Here is a 15517-nt window from a genome sequence, read left to right as displayed (position 1 = left end):
CACCTGTATTGGCCTCGAAGACTTTCAAAAATAAAAGAACAAAAAGAAAGAAAGCTGAATCTTGGTCATTGAGTGAATTCCAGTCCAATCTCCTGAAGCAAGCTGCAGTTTAAAACTCACAAGAGTGAGGAGCACTTGACAATATCTGTGGTATGTAGGAACACATCCCCCCCCTCAGTATTAGTAACACCTGCAGATGGTTTGAAAACTCATAGCCGGGTTGACACTAGGTTTCAATTATTTTTAAAAATAAGCGATCAAAGAGGACTGCAGGGTGGCGCAGTTGGTAGCACTGTTGCCTCGCAGCAAGAAGGTTGCTGGTTCGCGACCCGGTGGGGGCACCGGAATCTTTCTGCGTGGAGTTTGGTGATTCTAAATTGTCCGTAGGTGTGAATGTGAGTGTGCAACCAATCTGTCTCTAAGTGTAGCCCTGTGATAGACTGGTGACCTGTCCAGGGTGTCCCCTGCCTTCGCCCTGAGTCAGCTGAGATAGACTCCAGCCCCCCTGCGACCCCCTAGTGAGGATTAAGCGGTGTATAGATAATGGATGGATGGAAGCGATCAAAGAAATAAGCGTTGTTTCACGTCTTGCGTGATGATTTTTGACATTATAGCCGTGTCATACTTCACAGAAAACATTTTCCACTGCTCTCTGCTTCCAGCCATGTTTGTGCCTTTTTCATAGAGGTGCTGTAAAAAATGACCCCATAGTGAGTAAAAAGGTGACAGTTGCAAAAAAATACCCAGAAACTACTTGGGGTTCAGCGTATCCAAGGCCACAATGAAGCCTTCTGCACACCAAGCAACACAAAAGTAAACAAACCAAAATCTAAGACGATGCAACATTATTGTTCCTGAATTTTTCCATAATTAAACAACTAAATAACCAACTACCTAACTAAATAAATAGTTGGAGTTCAGAGGGTTAAGTGACAGCTGGCAGTTGTGGCTGTGTGTCATCAATTAAACCGCCAGGTGGAGCTGTAGGACCAAAAGAACCAGTGAATGCCGCATGGCTTATGCTGCTTTCAGGTGCTGTGGGATTTTGATATTTTATCAGCCCAGAAAAAAAGAAACAAACAAAAAAAACACTTAAAACATTTTTAACAAATTACGACTGACAAAGTGAGCATGTTCCACTGATGCTGAACCACCCAAATGCAGTGTCCAGGAGGCTCAGAGCAACTAATCAAAACCTTAACCAGCAAATTAATTTTCGAAATGCAATCTACTTTTAAATTCCGGTTAACTCTGAGCATTTGCAGGGACTGATCCACTAGGACTAGTTTGTCAAAATAAACACAAGTATGGTTAAAATTTCCATGCGCAGCTCGGATGGGGAAGTTTACGAGGAGCCCTGAAAGGCAACACTTATTCGGCTTCCACTTTTGGCCAAACAAACCAGACTCCCGAAAGAAGGAGAAAAAAAGAGATAGAGATAGAGAGAGGAGAGAGAGAAAAAAAGAGAAAACATCCCCCCTAGCGGCGGCTCCAGCGGCTTTGGTGTAGCAGCAGGGCGCACAAGAGGCTGTGTTTGGATTAGGGGGTTGGGCTGCCTGCTGGTAGGAAACCTGCCGCCTGACATCCAGTCTCGTCTCCGGCGGTTCAGCGTTGCTTTCCCGCAGCATCAGCAGCAGCGACGCCGCAGCGCAGCCTCCAGCCTCACCTGCTCCTCATCTGCGCTCCCTCCGCCTCTTGTCCAGACACAAACACTGCCGCAGCACGGAGGAAAACGCACGGACAAGGACGATCAGCTGTAAGTAACTGCTTTTTTCCTGCCTTTTCTGTTTTTTGTTTGGGTGATGGATGATGATGATGATGGGGAAGATGCTGATGCGAGGAGAATGTGTGTTTTTTTATTGGGTTTCTGGTAGTTTTGCAAACAAAAATCACCCCCAAAAAGCTCCTCTAATCACTCACTAATAGATGCGCAATTTGATTTTGCGTGTCCAAAAAAAAAAACCCCAATCGTGAACATTTTTATGTACTTTCAAGCTAAAATGCAGGAAATTCAATGTTCAATCTGCTGTTGCATTGCAATCTCCCTCATCAACTGGCCTGTGTCTGTCAGGTTTTATTAACCCTGAAAGGCTTTGAGGTAAAATAACATCCTTTTCCCTAAACGCCTCCTTCATCCAGGAGCAGTCTGCAGGGAAATAAGGGAATATATAAGGTCGAAGATGGTGAAACTGGGGAGTAATCTTCAAGACAAAGGGGCCAAACCTGTGAGCGTGGAGGATGGCTTTCAGAATGTGCCCCTCATCACTCCACTGGATGTTGGCAGCCTCCAAAGCCAAGCACCTGACAAGGTGAGAGACTGCCCACCAACTATGTCATTGTGTGTGTGTGACTCCCTGCTTGTATGTGCATGTGTTTTTTCTAAATCTTTCTTTGCCACTATTAACTCAGTGCTGTTGACCTGTGCCATCCTTAAACCTTTTCTTTATGCCTAATACACCCCCTGCAACACTCACACATATGTCTACGCAATGTTTCATTCATTCACACGTCCATTCATCTCAGCTGTCTCCCAGCCATGTCCTTTGTTTTCCAGCTGAGATTAGGAGACAGATTTGGTGCCAGACAGACTGTCATTTATCATCTTGACATCCCATAGTAACTGCACCGCCGCTCGTTAATCCAGTTACCATGGTGGCAATGCGGAGCCGGTTTGGTGGATCCGTGGGCTCGGGGACACAGAGCTGCACTGATTGCACATTATAAAAATGAATGGAATTAGACAGTAGGAAAGCTTGTTGTCGCTTCTTGCTCGTGTAGGAGCTTTAGCGTGGATTCATTGTGTCGCCGTGTTGTGGGCGCATTTCTTGGCAACAGTTGCTGTCGGATGATTTCATTTCTCAGCTATGCGAATCCATATTTTCTACTCTGAGCTGCTGATCAATTTATTGGACAGCCTCTAAATGAAATCAGACTGTGTTGTTGACTTTTTTGATTGATATTTTTATAACATTTAGTCACGAACCGATGGTAGCTTTTTAAGAAAACAAATTATGCCAAACAAATGGCTTTTTTTCTCCTTAAAGTGATCATTTTATGACTCAACTTAACCCAAACCAAAGGGGTTCATTTGGAAAGATAAACCTCAACCCATAGCTTTCCTCTGCCTAAAGGTGCCTTGTGTTGACTTTCAGGTCACTGTTTAGTGGTTGTTATCAATGAAAAGGCTCTAAAAACCAACCTGCTTAGCACTTAACTACTAGGTGATGGGACATAGTGAAGCATTTAGCACCTAAGCAGCAGGATATTTCCCTCAGGAGAACAACTGACCTTAAAGAGAATGAATATTGGAGTCACTTTCCCAGGTGGCCAGAAACATGAACTCAAATGAATGATTATTTTGCTGTATGACTGCTGGGAGTTGGGAGTGTAAATGAGCTTCTGGCTGCTAGACGAACATGTTTTCCATGTATACTTAAATGGTGCTGCTCCTCAAGCATAGAAAAAAAGCTTTTATTGCCGTTTTCACCAGCAGCTTTATGCAATTCCTGGCAAAACAGAAAAGGAAATCATCTCTTGGGAAGTTAAATGCAGCAAAAGGCTTCATTGTGGCTTTGAACCTCTGAACTCCAAGCAGTTTAAGGATGTTTTTTGTTTTTCTCCTGTGACATTTTTACTCACTGTAGGCTCATTTTTTACTGCAAAATAAAAAGTCCTGCCCCTCTATGGAAACAGCACAACCGTAGCTAGGCAAAGAAATAACTCAGAAATGTCCTTTTTGCATTGTGTCACAGTTATAATCTCAAAAATCATTAAAAAAAAAATGTAATTGATTTGATTATTATTTCCATGGTCAAAAGTTGTTACCAAAAGTGGAAAAAAATGTTGACTGTACTTGATATTGATACATGATACACTGATATTTTACTACCCACATCTTTAAATGTGTTTCTTCCATCAGCTCCTTGTGAACACTGCCTGCAGTTCAGCTGAAAAGTCCTAGAATTTCTGTCAAATGACTTTTAGGTTACAGTTTATTTCTGGTGATGTAAAAAAAAAAATCAGACAAAAAGAATAAAGTAATTTCGATGAAATATCACGATTTTAAGCTTAGATTTAGTTCTGTTTTCTGATGGAACTGCACATCACAGACGAGTAGTTCAAGGACTGTCAGAAAGTTAAAAGTCTGATCATTATTTCTGCTTTTACAGTTTGTGACTCTGATAAACGGTTGGAAATCTTTTTTTTAAAGCCTACATGCCTTTCAAACCCCCCTGCCGGGTTTTAGGGTTACAAAGCAAAACTGATACCATTTTAAAAGAGCAGGTGTGACGCTCTTCAAATAACAGATATCCAGTTTTGGATCGAGGCTATTCAAGTAGTTTTATCACTGAGGGGTTCGCTGAAAACATCCCTCCAAAAATAATCCTAAAACCAACATCCATTTGCACTGCTGCAGACAGAAACACAGCCTGAAAACCCACATTGTGTATTCTGCTAGGGGAGGCACAGTCTCTTTTCATTTCATATACCTGTTAACTGGGGACGCTTGTCATTCACTGCACTCAAACACACACACACACACACTTGCACTTTTTGAGCTTGTGTGCGTTCTACGAGTGTGTGTGCACAACTCAGTCATGTGTTTGCGTGAGTGACAAGTCGTTTCTGTCAGCAGCCACCAGTTCGTGACATGACATTCATAGAGCTGTCAGTCATTTTACACTGATTAAATCAGTCCCACTCACTCTGGAGTATTGCTGGATATTGTAGTCAAAGCACACACACACACACACACACACACACACACCACTCACATACGCTGCTTTGTTGCTGCACCGTGTGATTGCACATGTTTAGGTTCTACTGATTACCTGTGCTGGTAGATTGACTGAGAGAGCGAGTTGAGTAGAAGCTTTGCTCAGTGAGTTACAGTCGGTGACATTTGAAAGGAAAAGAGGTCAGAGTGGAAGGCTTGCTGTTTTTTTTTTTTTCCCCGGATGTTTTTTTGACTATTAGTGAATTTTTACACGCCTCAGGAGACACATCCACAAAGATTGCGTTCGCTTGCTGCTGTTGGATAAATTCACTGACAGCTGATGCAGATTTTGAATGCCGCTCTCTTGCTCACAGGACTGAGAAATTGTTAGTTCAGGCGCTGCATAGGCTCATTTAAGTTCACCGTACTTACAGACAGTAGGCGAAAAAAAACAAACAAACTGTTGTTTATTTCAATATATCATTATGCACATGCAGACAGGTCAATTTGTTCCTGCTTGGGACAGCGTGGGAGTTGTAAAGGTCAATTTGTCGCTAAATCTATGAATTTGTCTGGAGCTGTAAGTGTGAGAATTTGTCTTCGCGGTTAGTGATGCATGAAGCAACCGAGGCCAAGAAATAATGAAATCTGTAATTAGACATCGGAGCGGAGGGGGAGCTGATGATGGCGAGCAGAGTTCATTTAATGAAAACTCTACACAGCCCGTACTGTATATATATACACGTCCTCAATTCTGTCCGTCTGAAACGCCACGTAGGAGTGCTTTGTTGTCCTTTTGTTGCCAATTTTCAGTATTACTTTGTAATCCTGCTTTAAAGTTATAATCTTTAAAGCTGCAATAACTGATTTTCTTGACCATTCGAGGGGAGCGGAAAGAAGTCGCAAACAGACATACGATGATGTTGACGTGGTGAATTTGTTAAGCAGGATGTTGCTACACATCCAGCTGTTATGCAGCAACATCATCATTCATTTTGAGTCGTGTTCTGGCCGTCTGATTTACATAAATCCAACATTCACTCTTGTTTAACTCTTTTTATTTTTTTCTTCTTGGGAGAAACATCTGGCTCTTTAGCTGCTAAATGCTCCACTATGTTCATCAGCGAGTCGCTAACTTTGTCTGCCATGTGGAGCTCAGCAGGTTTTTTTTTAGTTTTTATTTTTTTCACTGAAAGCAGCTGCCTCTTGCCTGAGAACAACACCATGAGGTCTGAGAGAGTGAACCAAAACAATGAAGTTGTGGCTCAGATGGCTAAACAGTGTCGGTATAAAGCTCTGCAAAAAGCTGAGAGGAGCTGCAGAGAACCTGTTTCACATTGTTATAGCAGAAACATTGATTGTAGCTGCTTTAGGGACAATGGCAGCCATGTAGGAAGTCGACCTTTTGTTGTGTTTGGATTACTGAAAATATGGACACTAATAATGTCTTTGTGTGGAAAATCTCTTTAATCCAACTGAATTTAAGGTTGTTGTTTTTTCCCCCACTTGCCCCACCCACAATCTGATCTCAGACCAGTCTGATCTCCTCTGCCCTCTAAAGCTAAAGGCAGGTTTACTGGGTCACGTGACCTGACCAGCACCCCAGATCAGCAGCTTTACAGATACGACCCCAGCTGTTTTCACCCTGATCCCGCCTGATGATTGCGCGACCTCGCCGACTACAGGGTTGCACACGGATATGTGCAGGGGCTGGGTGAAGTTACAGTGTGTGTGTGTGTGTGTGTGTGTGTGGGTGGGAGTTTGTAATGAAATACAGACACACAAACACACACATGACAATGCCGCTGCGACCTACAGTCTGAGGCATTAGAAAGGTATTAGATTTGATTCCATCTGGGCGAGGACGCACCACAGCCACCACTGGGCCGCCAATATCATGATTGGATTGCTAGTAGTTTGAAAAAAAAAGAACACAACAACAACAACAACAACAAGAGAAGGATGGAAAGAGATAGAAATGGATTGACTCACGGAAAGACTCACAGATCTTCTCTGTTTGTCATCTCTCTGAGAACAAAGCGGAGACACAAAGACTTGCTTCAAAGCCTATTACGGAGCTACAATGATTCCCTTGTCTCCTCGCACACCCTTGTCCTTTCATATTTCTCTCCTCCCCTCAGTTATTTCGGAGCAGACTTTTAAGTCTCATTCATTCTTTACGGCTGTGCGTTCCGACTGGATCCTCATAAATTAGGGAGGAATTCCTGTGAGCGGGAACCCTCCGTCAGCCTGTCCAATCAGTAATGGATCAATGAGTGATTTCTTATGTGTTGTGACGACGTGAGGCCTCATAATCAGTTGAGCTATCAGTAAGTTTAATTTTAACAAATCACCGCAAATTATACGTAATCTCTTCCCACATTTACGCGGCTGGCTGTGCACGGAGGCTCGAGGCTAGATTAGCAGTGACTTCTGGAGACAAAAAAGTAATTAGTAGTTGTTTATGAAAAAAAGGGAGTCCTGCCCGCTGTCTGTTGGCTCTGTAGACTTTCAAAATTTAAAGAACAGTCTACATCAGCAGGTAGTTTAAAGATTATTGAATTACAGTTGTGTTTAATGATGAATCTATACACCAAACAGGTAAAACTCCAGCTCATGGTGTGAATTAGGGCTGCAGCGAATGAGAAAATCTATCTGTCAAAACACCCAGAGTTCAGGTTGATATCACCAAATTGCTCCAAATTTCCTCCTGCTCAACATCCTCTCCTCAAACTCAATTGAAATCACTCTCTATACAGCAATTCAGACATTTACATGATTTACAAGATTGAGATAACTAACATTTCAAGAACACAATTTTCACAGATTCTTATCCTCATGAGAATCTGTAAACATCCTAATCCTTAATGAAATAGTGACGATAAAAGGAATTATGCGACAGATCTTCTGATATTTGTCAGTAAATCAGCTCGAGAATTGGTGAATTTCAACTACAATCCTCTTTTTGGAAGAAAACGTTTTGATATGGAAGCTAAAAATTACTAAATTTGTCTTTCGTTCGCGGTTTATGCTTGAAATCTCAGCATAGAGTTTTAAACATATCCTGTTATTTGGAGCAGTTTGGTTTACTTTTCCCGCACTTTGAATGCATTAAAGTCAAAGATATTCAGTTTACCATCACATAAATCTAAGAAGAGTCTCACAACAGGGCAAAAAGCAGGAACTCAGGCAATTAATAACTTTTTTCATTTCCTCTTGCTTGACTAGTTAGGTGACAAATCATTTTAGTTTTGTGAACAAGGTGGATGTAAAAATAGATATTGGGGCTAATAACAAAGGCTTTAAAATGAAATATTGGCACTGGAGTAAAATTTGCATCGACAGTTTCATTAGAAAATGTCTTACACGTAAGGTGAAGTAGTTTTTCTTCAACTGTGCGATGAAAATGTAAGTTTGAAATCCATCATATTGTATGTCTGCACCTGCCAGTGGCATCAAGATAAGAGGAGGCCTAATATGTTAATTCCACTACAAGGGAGACTTTCTCTGTAACTAAGTGGATAAAAAGTGCATATGTTGGCAGTCAGCCAAAATGAGTCAGAAAATATGAGTAAAAATCCAATATTATGCACCACTATTTAAAAAAATAATTATAATGATAAGTCAGGATACGAGGAAACACAGAAGAAACTAACTGCCGGAAGGGAAATACCCATCTTTTTTTAACGTAATAAAAAACACACTTGCACCTCGTGCCCTCAGCAGTTGTTGCTTTAATGTATATATTTCATTCTATCAGCCCCTGGAGGCCTCTGTGTGCTGAGTAACCCAATGGTGCTGCAGTGCTGCCTGTTGGCTACATCAGTGTATTTCAGTCGTGCTTCTCAGGTCTCAGAGCCCTGCTGGTTTTTTTCTCGCTGTGTAAATAGAGATTGATTTATAGCTCTGATGCTGGGGAATGCAAATAACTGCTCTCACTTACCTGGATGATAAGAGAACCAGCAGTGTTTACCCTGAGGGACCCACAGTGGGATTTAAGACTCAGCCAAGTGATTGTGGCTTATTGGAATGGTGTTAAGATATTCTTTTTTTTTGCTTAGCATCCAGTGATCAATATTTTTATGTTAACAATGAGAAAATGACTCCATGTATGTAAGGGGGCTTGATTATGGTGTTAAATCCACAGACTGAGGGATTATTCAAGCTTTATGGCCTGCAACTTGACTGTTTTGTTATTTTTAGATGGACCAGGCAGCTGTTTTCAGTTTTTTAAAAAAAGCCCTAAAAACCCACTGTACCGACCAGCACCAGACAGATGAAGTAAGAGACTCGCTGGTGAACACGGTGCAGCAACTTAAAAGATTATGAAACGTCAGGGTTGTGTTCACAGTTTGACGAGCTAAAACTGTCTTTTCTGATTTTTACTGTGAGCACTTCTTCATGCGTCAATCATTCACTTCTTCATTCACTCAAATATAGACATGAAAGAAAATTTTAAAGAGTCTTTTTAAAATACATTTCTATAAGTTCCGCTGACGCCAGAAACATCGCACTGTGTGCCAACTGTCTGCTCACAGCACAGGAATAAATCTGCAGCTCTATTGCAGATCTAAAATTGACCGAGTCAGACACGACGGTTTGAAAAGGTCACAGTGAATCAAGATGTTTACATAAAATATACATGACTAATTTAATGTCGGTGAGTAGATTCTCAAAGGAAATACCAGCTCAGGCTGTGCTTCTGTATGTGCTGGAATCATTAGCCGGCTTCTTCCAGATGCAGAAGAGTCTGTCAGTCTTATTGACGTATAGAACAGGGTCCACTGCTCTGCTACAGGTTAACTGTTGTGGTATGAGAACACTTAATAATGCAGCTAGTGCCATTTTGTTGCATTGAACAGGTGAGGTGGAAAAAAACTATGGTGAACAACAATCGAGGAAAAGATTTTAAAACACTTGCACGAGGCTAGACTGGGAAGCAAAGGTGCAGCAGGTGGTTTTGTGGTAGGAAGCTTGAAGGATCTTAGAATATTGGGAGATTTACTGAGACAACTTTGCGTACATACCATATATTATGTCACACAATATATGACTAAATAGATTAGGTGCTATCTGACCGCATAAATGTTTCAGTGTACCAGCTTATGCACTTTAGATTCCTTATAATAATCAATGAATTACATAAAAAAAAAGCCTTTAGGCTTATCAAAGAAAGGCCACATTCATTCATGCTGTGGGGAATTTAAATGTCTGTATCTATTCAATCCATCTAATAGTCGTCAAGAGGCTCCCTGAACCATGTTCTCCTTAAAAAACACACAAATTGTCAAAAAGACACCATTTATCAGAGCCAGAAACTGCAAAAACAGAAAAAAAATCATTGGATTTTCAGCTTCTCGACAGTCCTTGAACTCCTCATCTGTGACTTCTGTTAGAAACCAAGTTTAAGGTTAAAATTGTGATGTTTCGTCAAAATCACTTTATTCTATGTGTCACGTTTAAAAATTCACCGAAGATAAACTGTTTGCAGTAACCAGATTCTGTAATAAACAAATAAAATGTTGTGGTCCTCAGAGGGACTTTTTGGTTGAACTGCAGGCTGTTTAGCAGGAAGGAGATAAGTAGAGAGACAGGAGACAGATAGGAGACAAGCATGGAATCGAAATAAACATGTAAGCCGAAAAATATCTGCAGTTTGTAGAGTCAACATTTTTTCCCAGTAGTGGCAACACCTGTAGGGCACTTTGAAAAGTTGTGCATGTTGATTCAAAGTTATTTAAAGTTTTTTTTTTTCTGTAAAATATTAAAAAGAATTCCCCTTTCATGTTTTCTTTTTTACGAGTTATGACATAATATCTTTGTAAGACTGCACAGGAGACATTTCTGATTATTGATTTTGGGTAGTGCTGTTTCCATAGAGGTGCAGGACTTGATATTGCAGTGAAAAATGAGTCCACAGTGGATAAAAATGTGACGGAAGCAGAGGACGTCCAGAAACAGCTTGGGGTTTCAGAAGATTAAACTTAAAACCAAATATGTCAACCTCATGGTGGTGCGAAGAGAAAATTCTTGGGATCACCAAAGCCATTGAAGTCTGTTGATGTCTGCTTGCAACATTTTATGCACATCCATCTTTGGCCTGTTGAGTTATTTCATCTCGGCCACCTGCCTGACCGACATCCCAAGAGCCACGCAGCTTCGCACAAAACTAAATAACATGTGACAACTTGAGTACATTAACGGTTTCTCACAAGAAATCACAAATGAAAAAGAAATGGCTGTCAAATAATAAGAAAACAAGCTGTAATTATATTTTCCTTCTTGCTATCATGACCGCTCATGGCTGAGTCGTCTATATGTACGTTGATTTTTTTTTTTGTCAAGTATCGTTAAATAAGAGTTTGCTGTTCATAAATTAATGTTTTCCCGGAGCGTACGTGGACCTGTGTAATCAGAAAAGGTGCCACTTTGTTCAGCAGATTTCTATGAGCTGCTGATAGCTAAAGGGCTGCGTAAATTAGGCAACGCTGATTGATGGCCACTTCATCATGAAATAAAAGAGAGCGAGGGAGGGGAGGAGGGGAAAAGAGTAATGAAGCAACATAAAGCACTGGTGTGTTTGAACCCAGAGGCCCCTGAGCATGTTATTGTGAAATGAGTTAGAGAATGAGAAAGTTGAGCCAAAATTGAGACATTAGTTACGACTATGGCAAGCCTGACGTCTGCTGCTGCTGCTGCTGCTCTGAGAGCCACGGGGCACCGGAGCCTCAGGGGTCCAATCAAACACACCGTAGTCGGTATACCTACTGCGGCCTTCAAGTCTTAGATAAGAGCTTCCTGGAGCCACCTGACAGTTTTGTTATTCAGATAGTGGAGCCGGTCTGTGTGCACAGCAGTTTCTGGCTTTGTCTCAAAGTGACGGAGAGCCGCTCAGAGGCAGCACAATTAGCCACAAGGACACCAAGACATTGTTCTCGTTCTTTGTCTCTCCGTGCACCTTCTCCCGCGCGTTGTCATCTTGCACGCCGTTCTCTGCCCTTTCCGCTGGTGTGCATTAGCGTACGGCAAACGCACAAAACAGCGAGGGACATTTTGTCTTCTTAGCAATTGCAGAAATGAAGTGGAAGTGGTAAAAGCACTTCTTCTTTTATGGTCGTGTAACAAAAGAAGAGAGGACGCTAAATTGATAAAGTGGATAACCAGGGTAACTCAGAAATTAAATTTGTTAAGTACAGATGTTGAAAACCGATCCATACATGTCGCTACAGCTGTTAAAAAATGAATGATCCATTAGTTGACCGTTGGTTGATGAGATAATTTCTGCTGCATTAATAAAGAAAAATAAAGTATTTGATGTTGCGCCTCCCAATAGAGCCTAAAAGTTGGGAGTTTGGGGATTTACTCTGTATTTTGACTGCAGCTCTAAACCTGTTTGCTTGAGGAGTGGAAGACTGACAGTACTGGGGCAGGACTGTGCTGCCCTGGCTTTTTTTTTTTTTCTCTCCCCTCCAAGCTGGTGACACAAACCACAGTATCATCCATTCAGATTGGGAGGTCTTGGAGTGTGAACACCAGACCTTATCAGGAGGCAGCAGATCCAAAAAGATGTCTGACATTAGTGTCCTGTCTCTGATTGTAATGGGTTCAGCTGCAAAGTCAAGGTTTGACTGAAAAAATAGGAGTCCTTCTGTACAATATAGTGCACAGACATTGTGTCTTTATGTCTTTGTTTTCCTCGTGTTTCACAGGATACAACAGCAACCCACGCTTTCTTCTACCCATCAGTCCCACCTTTGGGTATTGAGCTGTGCACTCGTCCCAACCTTCCTTTTTAAAATGACTTTTTAATGGCATTTGTGCTTCACAGGAATAGAGTGGAAATACGTCTCAGCTCCTGATATGCTTTCACTGTCACATCTACTCTTTTGCTCCCACATGGCTTAAGATCCTCTCGGCTATATGTATCTAGAGGAAACATTAAACACATTTTTATTCTATTATATTTGGTGCGCAGCTTCACTCACCCGCCCCCCAGCTCTGAGCCGACTTCCACCTACTGCATAATTTTAGGGGGAGAAAAAAAAAATGCTAAAAAGTATGCAAAAGGATGAGAGTAGTGGGGGATGGGTGGGGAGGTGGGGGATATGCGAGGTTGCTAAGTGACACGGTGCCGGAGAAAAATGGAGAGTGACACAGAATCACGAGGCACCTCCGGCACAGAGGGCTGTTTTTTTTTTTTTTTCTGAGGTGGAGGACTTTTCCCCTCCAGATTCCCCTGAGGAGGACATCGGTGCGGTGGAGGACCGCGGTGGTCCTGAGCCGTATCAGTTTAAACCGTTGGCCGCTGCCCCAGTGATGCCCAAAGCCGAAGCTCTCCTGCAGCGGTGTTGCTATCAAGGGGTCGTCGTGCCATCTGCAACCATTGTGGAGCCATATGAATGTCTGAAGGGGAAAAAAAAAAAAAGAAAGACGTCTTGTGGCGCCTCTGCAGCTGTCAAAAGCACAAGTCCAAACTATTGTGCCAAGATTAAAAAACACTAAGTAGAGCGTCACTCCTCTGAATGATGAGTTCTCGATGAGGAATTATTTGAAAATGAGTTTCACAGACTCCCACTCAAGGACAGGAGGTGAGGGAGGTGGAAATAAACATTTGGTGATGTAAATAAGTCCTGAACAGTTCGCACTACGTCAGCTTTGGCCTTGAAAGGTTCTGGATATATACAACAGCAGGTTGTGCGTTAAGCCATTTTCAACCCTTGAAATCACAATTTTTATAAATTCGACAAGAAATGCTGATATTAACACCAGCACTGATATGTTTTATAGGTTCTATTATTTAGTTTACAGCTAAGAAACATTGTTAATTTAAAGATAATTCTTTTGTCTGATATTTCATAAAAGCTTAAATGTACCTGTTCAATCCTCTACCTCTACACACACAGCTCTTATTTTGAAAGATACACAAACAGTAAGAATAATTTTGTGCAACAAAGGCTGTTCATCACACTTTATATTTCACCTAAAACATTCACTTTTTGTTTTGTGGTATAACATTTTTTAATAAATACTTCATCTTTTCCCCTTGTCTGCAGTGCAGTTTTGGGTGCATTGATGCTTACAGATATTCACATGGCTACCCTTCAATGTGTAAAGGTTTTTGTAGAAACTGAGTATTTAACTGCTTCTCTCCTCTCCAGGTGGTGGTGAAAACTCGCACGGAGTACCAGACAGAGAAGAAGCGGCTGAAGGTTCCTAAGGTGGAGGAGTTCACCATCAGCTTCACCGACGGGGTGTCTGAGAGACTTAAGGTGAGAAGTTAACGCAATAAAAACTCACACTGTACTTGATAATGTTGAGGATCTGTGATGCAAAACAGACAGTTTTGGCTGTCCAGTGGGTGTTTTGCCGTTACGGCTCTAATTACGTGCTGGATTGTGATTCATCTATCACATCCCTGTTGGCATGACAAAATTAAATCCATGTGCAGTTTGAATTGCGAGTTATCGTCGGGGCTTTTCGTCATGTTTCAGACAAATTTACTCTCTCTCTGAATAAACCATCTATTATTTTGCAAAAAACAAATGTTAGGGAATGGTTTAAAAGCAGATTTGCTTTCTTTAAGTTAAAATTAATCATCTAGTGGCCCCACAAATTTATCAAGGGACCCTTTGGTAAAACTTTATCCCTACGTGTAAAAATACTACCCAAAAAAACTACCCTCTTGAGTATTAAGTTGATAAAAAACTAGATTAATCTCAATCATTTATAGTAAAAACAGCAAAATACTGCTAATATATTAATGCATCAGTGTCAAAAATGTAATTATGTTGTATGTAATGTAATAAGTAAATCATTTTACTGCAGAAGTAATTTTAATTTTAAGTATATTTTGTTGATAATACTTTTCATATCTTCAGCCGGTTCAAATGACTTGCTATCTTTAAAAACTAAAACAAACCAAAATTATACTTAGAATTATACTTATATAAAATCGTACTTACAAACTGTAAAAAACAAAAAAATTCATTCGATTTTTAAATTTTCGACAGTCCTTGAACTACTCATCCGTGACATTGCATGGAAAGCTTGGCGAAAGCTTGAATTTGTGATATTTCATCAAAATCACTGCATTCTTCATGCCTCATTAAAAAAAAAAAGCCAAATAACAAATCTGTCTGCATTAACCAGATTGTGTAAAAACAAAAAATTCTGAGCTTGATTGTGTAACCATGAAGGTATTCGTGACTCTTCCATGACTAAAAGTCACATGATATAATTCAGTGTCATTTAAGCTGAACTGCAGGCTGACATTTGTGGTAGAAAAATATGTAAACTAAATAAAAATGTGAGTAGGAAAAATATCTTAAGTAATCAGAATGAAGGAACCGCCTGTCCTTGGAGAAGGGTGGTTTGAGCAGCGTTTGTGTGAATCACAGAGTTGCTGTTCCAAAAACATCTACATCACCCGGGCGCTGTCTGGTCCGTTCTCCTGTCGTTAGGGGAGACCAAAGAGAATTCATGTTGTCATGGCAGCAAAGAAAACCTCCCCGCATGGCAACCCTGACAGAGAGCGAGACAGGAGGAAAAAAGTGCACAAGCAAAGGTGTGCAAATGTTTAAGTGTGGAGCTGCATGTGGTAGTAAATGAGAGGTGTAACGCTGGCCTGAAATGTTTTTTAAAGTGGGAGGGAAGAGAATTATATATTGGGCAGCGATGGGCGCTGTGAAATGTGTCTGGATGAGACATATATATTCACAGACTGTACTCAAGCTGTTTCAGAGCTTTGCTGCCAAGGTTAAGTAGAAAAGCGGGTCTCTCTTGTACTCCAAAGAAATGAGA

General features: G+C 41.0%; 1 protein-coding gene across 1 annotated transcript in view; it reads left to right on the top strand.

The window, feature by feature from the left end:
- The first annotated feature begins 1549 nt into the window (after nucleotides 1-1549).
- The window catches only part of nsg2 (neuronal vesicle trafficking associated 2), a 40165-nt gene continuing 26197 nt past the window's right edge, over nucleotides 1550-15517 (top strand). The window contains exons 1-3 of the mRNA XM_008302789.1: nucleotides 1550-1756; nucleotides 2140-2309; nucleotides 13876-13986. Of these exons, the coding sequence (XP_008301011.1) occupies nucleotides 2181-2309; nucleotides 13876-13986 (240 nt within the window). The 5' untranslated portion in view covers nucleotides 1550-1756; nucleotides 2140-2180. The remainder of the gene's footprint in view (nucleotides 1757-2139; nucleotides 2310-13875; nucleotides 13987-15517) is intronic.

The sequence above is a fragment of the Stegastes partitus genome, unplaced genomic scaffold, assembly GCF_000690725.1.
Source record: "Stegastes partitus isolate 25-593 unplaced genomic scaffold, Stegastes_partitus-1.0.2 Scaffold1880, whole genome shotgun sequence".
NCBI lineage: Eukaryota > Metazoa > Chordata > Actinopteri > Pomacentridae > Stegastes > Stegastes partitus.
This window is presented reverse-complemented; position numbering and strand designations above follow the sequence as displayed.